This window comes from Salvia splendens, chromosome 16 (genome assembly GCF_004379255.2).
Source record: "Salvia splendens isolate huo1 chromosome 16, SspV2, whole genome shotgun sequence".
Lineage (NCBI taxonomy): Eukaryota > Viridiplantae > Streptophyta > Magnoliopsida > Lamiales > Lamiaceae > Salvia > Salvia splendens.
Window position 1 is genome coordinate 11,822,902 of NC_056047.1, and position 12,191 is coordinate 11,835,092.

Below are 12,191 nucleotides of genomic sequence, written 5' to 3' on the forward strand. Positions count from 1 at the left end.
CGCCTCTACTCCCGCCGGTCTCCCTCCGTGCCGCCTCCAAATCCTCCTGCATGCTCAAGAGCAATGTTTGAAGCAAACTCTTCTCCACGGGGTCCACCGCCGCCCACCATTCGGCCATCGTCTTGACCATCTGATTGCGCGTTTGTTGACGCGCGAAGAATTTGAGATCCGCTGTGGATTGGCCAAGGGAGGATGCCGACTGGACCTCCTGTGAACCCTCGGCTACCCCCCCCCGGCCTCCCGTTGAGCCCGCTTGTGCCCAACCGGGCGAGTTCGGCGAGCGAACGAACGAGGGGTCGGGACCTCCTGGGCCGTCTCGGGGAGGTCGTGGGAACCACCGCTGCTGTCGCTGAAATCACCGGATAGTTCAGTCATTGCTTCTTCGGCCAGCCAGCGTCAACACCTACTCGGAACTTCTTGGAGTCGTTCAGCACAAGATAGCAGTTCCAGTAGGTGAAGTCCTGATACAACCCGGGCTAGGGGAAGGCTTTCTCCGCTATCCTCCTGCAGTCTTCCTCCGTTTGGCCACTGCTCTGCATGCGGAGGGCGTTGGCATACAAAGCAGAAAATCGGGAGACGGCAGCCCTGATTCGGTCCCACCCCTTCCAGCAATCCTCCCCGTTGCGTCGCCTCCCCTCCGGGCAAAATCTCTGGTAGGCTGCTTCTATCTTGCCCCACAAGTTGACGAACCTCTGGTTGTTAGAAACGAGAGGATCGTCGCAAACAATCACCCACGCCTTGGACAGCGCAACGTTCTCCGCATTCGTCCACCTTCTCCGTACCGAGCCGTCGTCCTCACCCGGCTGCGATGACTCCCCGACCTTCTTCCCCTTGCCCTTCTTCTTTGGGGCACCACGACCCTGCACTGCTCCCCCCGTTTGAATGGGAGTATCCGGAACTCTGAGAATATCAAACCCCAACTCCTCTAAGGAAAAAGCATCAAATTGTGTGAACTGCGCATCCGTTGGGGTCGATGTGTGCGAAGAAGCAGTCGAAAAATCAAAACTAGGGCGATAGACGTCCCACTCCCCCGGTGTCCCCTGCGTCGCCGGTACCCCCCTGTCGGGGGCTGTGTCGTCGTCCCCCCTCCCCCCGCGGCATCATCTGCATCCCGGGCACCCCGCGGCATCATCTGCATCCCGGGCACCCCCCGGCATTCTCTGCATCTCGGGCGCCCACCCCGGCATCATCTGCATACCGGGTTGCATCCCCGGTACCCCCTGCCACGCCGGCATACTCTGCATCCCAGGCACCCCCCGGCATCATCTGCATCCCGGGCGCCCACCCCCCGGCATCATCTGCATCCCGGGCGCCCACCCTTTCCTCACCCGGCTGCGACGACTCCCCGACCTTCTTCCCCTTGCCCTTCTTCTTTGGGGCGCCACGACTCTGCACTGCTCCCCCCGTTTGAATGGGAGTATCCGGAACTCTGAGAATATCAAACCCCAACTCCTCTAAGGAAAAAGCATCAAATTGCGTGGACTGCGCATCCGTTGGGGTCGATGTGTGCGAAGAAGCAGTCGAAAAATCAAAACTAGGGTGATAGACGTCCCCCTCCCCCGGTGTCCCCTGCGTCGCCGGTACCCCCCCTGTCGGGGGCTGCGTCGTCGTCCCCCCTCTCCCCCCTGCGGCATCATCTGCATCCCGGGCGCCCACCCTGGCATTATCTGCATACCGGGTTGCATCCCCGGTACCCCCTGCCACGCCGACATACTCCCCCCAGCTGCCATCCCGGGCATATTCCCCCCGGCTGCCATTCCGGGCATCATCCCCTGCCACGGGTACATGTTGTAGTACCCTGGCATCGGACCCCATCCACCTCCCACGGGTACCGGGGGAGTTTGAGACCCTCTCGTCACTGGAGTACCTTCGTTGGTGTTCTCCATTTCTCGGTGTTGATTTTGTACAGAAATTAAGATAGAGAAAGTACTCGTTAAAACAAGTGGTGCGAATGAAAATGACGTGCAAACCGCGTATATATAGTGTTTCGAAAATAAAAAAAATAAAAAATTTCGCTCGGCCGTGCGCTAGGCGATCCGGGGGCTGCAATAGCGCCGAGCGGATCGCCTAGCGCCACGAAATCGCCGAGCGCTCGGCGGTTTTTAATTCTGAAATCCGCTGGGCGGTTGCAATGGATCGCCTGGCGGACCGCCTGGCGCCGGCGCTCGGCTAGACGGTGCGCTAGGCGCCATTGCGGATGGCCTTAGTGAGAGATCGAAAATCACTTGTAAGAGCATCCACAATAGCGCCCAGCGCACCGCCTAGCCGAGCGCCGGCGCTAGGCGATCTATTGCAGCCGCCTAGCGGATTTCGCGAAAAAAAACCGCCTAGCTCTCGGCGGTTCCGCGGCGCTAGGCGGTGCTCTAGGCGATCCGCTAGGCGCTATTGCAGCGTCCGGATCGCCTAGCGCACCGCCTAGAGCGAATTTTTAATTTTTTTTGTTTCCGAAACACGGAGGAGACGTCGACGGCGACGAGGAGTGAATTATTGTACTTTTTTCAAAATTGTTGTAATTTTTTTTTAATTATTATACATTTTTTAAATTATTGTACTTTTTAAAATTTTAATAGTATTATTAATGTTTCCCGTATATGTCTCGTAAATTAAATTTCGTATATTGTGTGATTGTTAATTATTTCATTTTGTATATATTTGTTAATAGTGATGTGGATATTATGTGGCTAGGCTATGGTTGGGCTATTGCTGGGCTATTTGCTTATTTTGATGATGTGGCAGGAGGATTTTTAGTGCTGATGATGTGGCAGTGGCTAGGCTATGGCTGGGCTAGTGTAAAGCTATGCCTACTATTGTGGATGGTCTATAAAGGATACAAATATATTCCGACCTTTGGGCTTTGAGCACTTTTGTGTATGAATTGAGTCAAAATCGTGACACTTTTCATTCAAGGAAATACTAATAAACATGATCCTACAAAACCTAGTTTTTTAGGTTTGTGCAAACAACAATAAATCGTTATAAATATTCCCTTTCTGTGGCTGACGTACAAGAAAACCACGGGCGGATGTCTGTGGTGGAGAGTAGACCCTTTGAGCCCCCAACAATTTTGAATTTTTTAAAAATGTTTTAACATTTTAATTTTTAGTTAAAATTATACTAGTAATTTATAAATATATCTTAGTGTTAGTTAAGTATTTAAATTCAAACTCATGAATTTGTTTCATGTCGTAGTTTTAATATGAATAATTCATATTTATATCTTTTGTTATTCTTCGTTTTACTACTCCATAAAATTACCATGCATCAAGAAATTATAATCAATTATAACTTTCAAAGAAATATAGATGGAAAGTACACAGCCTTTGGAAACATCAACATTGATTTGACAAAAGTGCAGAGCTAATGTATGCAAAAGTGTAGTTGTATAGAGTAGGCCTGCAATAAAGGGTAATATGACTGAAATACCTGCAAGGCATAATGGTCTTTTAGTCCAAAAATTGGCTACAAAAACATGATATGTGATTATGTTTAAGGTCAGAGTCTTGTAGCGATATTTTTTTGTCAGGGGCCTGCAGTGTAACAAATGGAAACGTCAGAGACTTTTTATGTAGTTTACTCTTAATTTAATGTATGTTTTCTTACAATTATATATTTATCTTTTTATTAAACAACTAGCGTGTGCTTCGTCGAAATTCGACAAATAACTGCTTTATGTCATGATTTATAATCAATTCGACGGATAATCAGTTTGCGTCATGATTTATAAGCGATTTACTTAATTTTTTACCTTCATAATATGTGAATATGTGTAAATTTAGGAAAATAAAATAATTTGAAGTCTGCCATTTTACTACTCTATCCTCATAAAAGATCTTTTTTATCCACTAAAAATGTTATATTTTCATTTCTGAGAAAAATTCTCTATCATATTAGTATAAAATTTATTTTATCTTTTCACTTAACACATAAAACAAAACTTCCTAAAATCTAATATCTATCTCATAAATAGGGGAGTATCATATCATATGGTTACCAGATCATTCTCAGTACCATCATCTCATCTGTAGGTTGGAATTAATATCACAATTTGTGATAATTAACTATCTCATCAAGAGTTTGCAAAGTCCGAATTAATTTTTGAGCATTATCAAGTTAGAAATACCATGTCGAATTATATAGGATTGTATTCAAATCCTTTTTCCATATTTTCTCCTATTTCCTTCTTGATCTCAGCCCCACGATTTTGTCATCCGACGGTTAGATTGATGTCACGTGTCATTTAATAATGCAGATTTTCAGTTAAATAATGCACACCGACTAATAATGCACCGTTATAGTGTAATAATGCAGATTTTCAGTTGAATAATGCACACCGACTAATAATGCACCATTATAGTGTAATAATGCAGATCATCTGGACCGTTGATGAATGAGATCTAACGGTCCAGATTAAGAAGGAACTTAAATCTAAGGGGAGAAAAGGAGTTTAACACTACCCTATATATATGCATCATTCTGTCTGGTGTTTTAATTTTGTAAATGAATTAGAAGCCTAAAAAATAATTTAAAAAATATAAGTATATTACAACAGTTCATGGGCTAAATTAGTTTGACAGTCCATCTCAAAAAATATTGTCTGGATCTCTAAAGGTGTATACGATATCATCAAATATGGTTGGCCTAAGATTCCTCAAAAGAAAGTATTCTTGTAACTGTTACAAGGAGATGATATTTCCAAACTCCCAAAATCCAATAATCATAGATTCACATGTCAAAAATCAACTCTATATATGAGGTGTAACTAGCAATCACATACATATACATCATCAGTGTAATTTAATTAGCAAACATGGCTCGTGTAACGGTCCGAACCGTAGACGAGGCTGCTCAACCACCTGAAGCCGCTCCACCGCCACCACTCCTATCGATTGCTCGAATAGCGATGATTGTTCGGATCATCACATTAATTTCTCTCATATTTTCAATCAGCCTCCTATGTTCCAATTCGACCACCATCACACTCAACAACTCCACCTTCCTTTTCAACCTCAACGACGTCTACGCCTACAAGTACGCTTTAAGCACTGCCGTCACAGCATCGTCCTACACCATATATCGCCTTCGTTATTCGGTCAAGCAACTCAAATCAGGCACATTCCATGTCACCAATCCCAAAAATCTTTTCTACGAGTTCCTTGGTGATAAGGTGAATTAATTAATTGTACTACATATTAATTACATCAAATAAATTTTGTAGTACTACTACTATTTAATGATGTATAAATGTGATAGGTGGTTGTGATAATAGTAGCAACGGGTGTGGGTGCTGCATTTGCTGCGACGGTGGAGCTGAAGTCGAAGGTTCATGAATTGGAAGATGCAGTTGAAGTGTATCTAGACACGACCTTATTTGCCTCGAACGTCCCAAAATTCGATTATTTTTTTAACAAGGCTTATTTGCCGAATATATTCCTCCTCATTGCTCTTTTTACCGTTGGAATTTCATCACTTCTCTCATCCTTGGCTCTTATGAACAAGACCACTTAATTAGCTTTTAACAGTGTAGTTCCTAACTAATTTATTAACGACCATTTTCTGTCCATTTGCACGATGAAGTACGTAGTCATTACAGAGTAAATAGAGATTCATTATTGATGACTTTTTAGGAAAAAAAGAAGACATGATTTCCTTCCACAAAATAAACTATTGGTACTAATTTATAAATTATTGAAAAACACAATCTAGAAATGGATTGTTGTAGTACGTGATCAAATCATTCAAGATTTGGTCATTCGAATATAAGTGACATTAATTGGTAGTATATCAATTGTCGATCTTCATCTCCTTTTTATTTTTCGATTTCTCATTTTGAGATTATCTTCTTTGTTTTTCAGTAACAACAAGATAATTTCAAAAGTGTCCATTCTCTTAACTTGTACCAGCCCAAAGGCCCAATAAACTCTGTGAAGAGAGCCCATTTAAAAACATGATCGACTACAACCGAATAAGGAATTCCCTCTTTCGTTTTTAGGTAACAAAAAGCGGGCAAAACCCGAATACAAAGGCAAAATCAACTAATATAAGCAACACATAGTCTGTCATGCAAGATCAATTCACTAGCTGAAAACGCATGAAATAGAAATTGTTCAAATTTTTCAAATTATTTTACATTAATTGTGTGGTGAATTTTAAATCCGAGTTTACAATTATTATAGATATAACATATATATGTTGTTATTAAAATTTATGGCCAAAAAAAGTTGACAATGTATTATTGGAAGTTCATTTGATAACATTGTCTTTTTCTACAACAGCACAGCATTCACATTCAATAAATTAGTATTCGGCGTCATTCATCGGCTTTAGTTAGCTGAAAATTTTCAAATTAAATTATAAAGTCAACAATGAATATATGTAGAAGTTATATTTATAATAGGAACATTCATTAAAACAGCCTTGACTTATGTATACCCATTAGTAAATTGTTTTGTCTGAATTTATAATAATGACAAAAATAAATTGGAGTACTTATCTTCATTAATCATCATTCATTTTATAGCTCGTGTTAAAATTCCGTCCCATTCATACAAAATACTTTTCTTTTATAATTTTTAATTAACAATATCGATATATGATGTATTATTATTTTAACTTACTGTCAATTCAGCTTTTCTAATTGAATATAGTAGTGTCCGTTGATCGCAATTTAGTTAAAGCTATAAAACGAAGAACATAGAGAAATATAAATTGTATTTGTAATTAAGTATACATTCAAGATAAATATAGATCGTATTTTTTTATAAGTAAACATTCAAACTAAAAAATAACCATGGATCAAAGTTAGAGATAACACGAAAAAATATTATTGATAAATATCAATCTTTTTTCACCTAAATGAGGTATTTATATTGACAAAAAAATATTATTAAAATATAAGAAAATTAAAATTAAAAGGAAATCTTAATTGCTAAGAGGAAAGACTATCATAATCAATTACGCAAGATTTTTATCTGTTTATTCTTCTAACTAGGAAAACAAATTACTACCAAAACAACTTGAAAGCTTCCAAAAAGACAATTTTTATTTTTTTAATGATGCCCTAATTTCATTGGATTTTGATTTTCACCAAACATGTATATCTTCTTCAAATTGTGATCCACTTGCATAGAATTAAGTTATTGCAACTTTGGGCTACTCAAATCATCATATCCATTGACCCTCTTAAGTAATTCCTGAGTCCAACATTGTGAACAAATGATGATATACATCTTTGAACTTTTTGGCTCCATCTCTTGTAATCGATCCAACATGCATTTCACTAAGTCTTGAATTGTTGATCTTTGTTATTCTTGTTTTAGTCTAGGTTATTCACAAACGTATTTTTCAAATCATTCATGGATCTCAGAACATTTTTTACCATATTCTTTATTTTAGAAACAACACTTACAATTCACCGTTCATTTCTTTAACTATTCATGGATCTCATAATTTTTTTATTTTTAATCACTTTCTTAATCAATTTATTTATTACATGTTCTATTCAAATTATTTAAGAAAAAAAATTAAAATAACCAGCAAAACAAATTGTTGGGAAGTGGTTCCACTCGATATGGTTGGATGCCCACTACTGCGAATGCCCTTATAATAAGGGTCTTATATGAGGCGCGATGGACTTAAATATGGTTCCTCAATAAACTCTCGTACAAATAGTCAAATACGGAAAACATACTATACGTTTGAAAATTGTAAGTGTAGGTTAATGCAGTGGTCTATTCATTATTTCTGTATATTGGATATAATTACTTCTTTCTCATAGTATAAAAGTATGGAGACTGAAGAATAATGGGTTTCCATTAAATGTGACAAATTTATTCTCCCATATAGATTATAGTAGAACATTATAGCCTTACGTGGAATATTCAATTTTGAAAATGGATAAAAACATTATTTATGGCATAGCTGTATTAATCGAGTTTAATTAGCATATTTTTAATTCATAGTAATGTTTTTTAATATTAAATGCCCGAAACCTATTTGATGAAAACTCAATTTTGAGTGCCTCTCTCTGTCTCTCTCTGGTTTCTATCTTCTCTCTCATCTCACCGAATTCTCTCTCCTCTCTCCAGAAGGGAAAAAACCTAAAAGAGCTGTTTACCCACAAGTAAGTTCTCTCTCTCTCTCTCCCCCCCGTCTCTCTCCCTCCCTCTCTCTATATATCTTTCAAAATATATTATCTGGGCCTTTTCTCTTTCCGCCTTCCTCTATATCTATTGGAATATTTAATGTGCTTAAACTTTTAATTTGGAAAATCTATAGGCGATTCTTGTTCTGATTTGCGTTGATGCATTAATTGTTATTGTAGATCTGTTGTTGTGCGACTTTGTGTTCAGATCTGTGCAAAATGTCAAAGATTGAATCTTTTTTATTAGGGTTCCCGATTTTTCACGGGTTGTGTTTTCTTTGTGGTTTCTTTTATGGTAATTGTTGATTTGGAGGATCTATTTGAATACACATTTTCTGAATTTTAAATTAATTTTATTCAATTAGACGAAGAATAGTTGTTTTGCCCTTTGCTTGTATGTTCAAACGCTTTTGCATTTCTTGTTCGATCGCCCCAAAAAATGGTAGAGTTTTAGGTGGAATACAGTTGAAAGGTGCACAATTTGAATTTTGGATTGAATAGATTTTGATTAGTTCAATTCTGCATATGGATGTTGTTTTGCTCTTGTTGTATGACATGTTCAGGCATTTTAAAGTTTGCTGCTTTTATATTGATCACATTTGCTCAGCCGATTTGTTGATCTTTTTGGTTGCCATATTAGAAAATGCATCTACGGTGATAAAATGGAATATTTGGGACTTAAATTAATGTGTATTGTTACTTGCGTGGATCTGTAGATTATATGGACGACGACAGTCTAAGGAATTGGGGTTATTATGAACCTCCCCTTAAAGGGCTCGGTCTCCAGCTCATGTCGTCTCTGACAGAGCGAGACACGAAGCCTTTCCTAACCGGGCGTGACAATCCTGTAATGGTTTCAGCGAATGGCTCCTTCCATCCCCGGGATTGTGTTGTTACTGAACCATCGGTCACACACATGGACTATGTTAGGGATAGCTGGATAAACCACAGGGAGAAGTTCTTGCATATGTTCCCGGGGAACCCTTACAGTTCTGTTCTTCCTGAGTCTTCCGTTGGCCACCATCAGATGCAGATGGTGCAGCAGCCGCCTCCCCAGCAGCAACCAGAAACAGCCAAAGAGACGAGGGCAAGCATTGAAGAGCCAGCCGTGAAGAAGGAGGGCGGCCCTGCCAAAAAGAGGGCGGCTGCTGCAACCCCCAAAACCCCGAAAGCAAAGAAGACTAAGAAAAACCCTGCCCCCAAGGAAAATGGTAATGGTAATGGTAATGGTAATGGTAATCCTTCTGCTCAACGTGCCAAAACAGCTAAGAAGAATGTTGAAGTTGTTATCAATGGAATGGATATGGATATTACTGGGATACCGATTCCTGTTTGCTCTTGCACCGGCAGTCCACAGCAGTGTTATAGATGGGGATGTGGGGGCTGGCAGTCGGCATGCTGCACCACAACTATATCAATGTATCCATTGCCAATGAGCCAGAAAAGGCGTGGAGCCAGGATTGCTGGACGGAAGATGAGTCAGGGCGCGTTCAAGAAGGTTTTGGAAAAACTTGCTACTGATGGCTATAACTTTGCTAACCCCATTGACCTGAGGACTTACTGGGCAAAACATGGCACCAACAAGTTTGTGATAATCAGATAGAGCGAAGTATCGGCATGGCCTCAACCGCATGTGGTCCGCTTTTCATGTATATATTCTGTGGCCTCTTGCTGTTATTTCGTTGGTATTTTGTAGGCCTTGAATTTTCATATTCATGATACATGTTTGAAATCCTTGACTGTGCAACATGTTTCCTCACAAACAAGTTAATTAATTCCTCCTATGTTTACTTGAAAGGCTAGCAACATTTTTCTGGCCTTCCCAGGATAGGATAATGGATTATTTCTTTTGTTCCATTTTCAGATTAATATCACTACTTTCCCTCTACTATTGGCTTTCTCATCTGTCTTATTTGCTACCTATGCTTACTCATTTTTACATTATAGACCATCAAACATTCCTATAGAATGTCTGTTTGATTCTTAGATTTTTGACAGTGAAACTTGGCCTTCTCTATTTCTCAAACTCCTATATAGTAGGAGTATACTAAGTCAAAAAATGTAATGTACTGTACTAACTTATTGATAAATTAGAAGTTAAAAAAAGTGAGATGCATTCTCGAAAATGTAATCGATTTTGTAGATTTTCGAAAATTAGAAGTAAAAATATAGAAAGTGTTGAGAGATGCATTCTCTCTCCTATGCCTAGTAGTCTAGTAGACTAGTACTGATGATTCATGCTCTGATGTACGATTATGACTTATCGCTGTGGCCTAGAAATAGAGGACCCCACCATTATTATTTCCTTTTTATGATAAAGTGTGACTGACCTGAATTACATTTCAATATGTTAGATGTCGCTGTCAATATCAGTAATTTTTTTTGATTTTTAAATAAATACTCACTTGGTCCAAATATAGATTAAAAAAAAAGGAAGAGAAAAAAAAGCAAGTGAAAATAAAAAAAGGATTAAATATGAGGAAAAGTTATTATTTTTGAAATGCGACTCTTTTTAGGTAACATTCTGAAATGATAAAATATGATTATTTATAAATGAGTATATAAAAATGAGTATGTAAAGTATGAGAAAAAGTTGATAAAATAGGACTATTTTAACTACGTTTAAGGTGGGGGTAAAAACATATAGTCATCCTTTCCACTCAAAGTGACTATATTCTTGAGTGACACAAAATTTTAGGAAGAGTTGTTAGGTATTTTTTTTAATGAGGAGAGAAGAGAGTCAGATATATTTATTTCCAAAAATAGAAAGTGAATATCTTGAGTGATACAAATTACTCCCTCCGTCTCAGTTTAAGAGTCCTGTTTTGGCATTTTCGTCCGTCCCAATTTAAGAGTTTCATTTACCATTTATCATATTTGGACATAAAATTTAACCTCATTATTGATGAAATTTACACTCAAATGTCGGTAATTTCATAAAAATAAAACAAAAGAAACAACTTTTACATACAAAAATTCAAAAGGGTCTCACTTTCCACTACCTCACTTCAATTATTACACACTCCAACAACCAATAGCGCACCTTAATTATTACATACTCCAACAATTTTTTAAAACTTGTGCATAAACTAAATTGCACTCATAAACTAGGACGGATGAAGTAAAAAGGAAATGTGGACATCCTGTGTAGGGAGTACTATATATTTATTGAATTCTCTTCTCGTCCTAGGTCGATAAATTGGTGATCTTCATTCCACTATAAATGAGTGGATAGCCCTCCCCCACCCAACACACACACACATAGGCCCTATAAATGGTGAGTCACCCCATTTACAACATGGTATTAGATCGGGACTGAGTCGGTGATGAGTTTCTTTATTGCAAGTGTGGGAGTCCGATGATGATCTTGGCATATACATTGGGGGGGCGTATTGAACTCCCTTCTTGTCAGTGGCTCATTTCTAAACGTATGCACCTCCTCTCCTTTATGGTAACAAGCAAAGCCGAACCAAACCATCGAAATTGCACTCCGGTCCCATAAGGGTGTCCAAGGCTCGCTTCCATAGCCTCATTTTCCATTGCGGTGACGATGGTATGCTTGATTTCCTTTTTTAATTTTATCCCTAGGTGGGAAGTTAGCTATTTTGCATCTTTGATTGTTCTTGTTTGGTTATTTTTTCGTTTTTTAGTTTGGAAATTGTAAACGGAGTTGGAGAGGAGAGGTGGACCGACTTCTGCAGTTGGGGAGTATGCACATACCCTCGACCAATTGTGCCATATATTTTTGTCCATCTATCAAAATAGTTTTATTTTTTCATTTTGAACAGTCCATTAAAATTAATTTTTATCTTCTTTTTAAGTTACTTTTGCTAATGAGGCCGGAGTTATTTTTCATTAAAAATATTCCAATCATTTTTTTTTCTCTCTAATTTTATGAACTTTGTCGTCCCCAAGTATTTATTTGTTCATAAGCCATTAAAGTTTGATCCACCTAGTATAGATGTAACACAAATATTATCCCCCCACACTCCACACATACAACTCATAAAAAAAGGAAAAAACATATTGAAACACAAAATATTACTTACTC

General features: G+C 38.8%; 2 protein-coding genes and 1 long non-coding RNA gene across 3 annotated transcripts; all 3 read left to right on the forward strand.

Annotated features, from left to right (window-relative positions):
- Positions 1-4,807: 4,807 nt before the first annotated feature.
- LOC121770185 (CASP-like protein 4D1) lies at positions 4,808-5,505 on the forward strand. Its single transcript, XM_042166966.1, has 2 exons — positions 4,808-5,164; positions 5,251-5,505. The coding sequence occupies exons 1-2, from the start codon at positions 4,808-4,810 to the stop codon at positions 5,503-5,505; spliced, it is 612 nt and encodes a 203-aa protein (XP_042022900.1).
- A 2,491-nt stretch (positions 5,506-7,996) lies between these two features.
- On the forward strand, positions 7,997-10,028 carry LOC121771826 (protein BASIC PENTACYSTEINE2-like). Its single transcript, XM_042168718.1, has 2 exons — positions 7,997-8,119; positions 8,857-10,028. The coding sequence occupies exon 2, from the start codon at positions 8,862-8,864 to the stop codon at positions 9,741-9,743; it is 882 nt and encodes a 293-aa protein (XP_042024652.1). The 5' UTR covers positions 7,997-8,119; positions 8,857-8,861; the 3' UTR covers positions 9,744-10,028.
- Positions 10,029-11,353: 1,325 nt separating this feature from the next.
- LOC121769865 lies at positions 11,354-11,948 on the forward strand. Its single transcript, XR_006043711.1, has 2 exons — positions 11,354-11,693; positions 11,791-11,948. It is a non-coding gene; the product is annotated as an uncharacterized LOC121769865 (long non-coding RNA).
- The last annotated feature ends 243 nt before the right edge of the window (positions 11,949-12,191 follow it).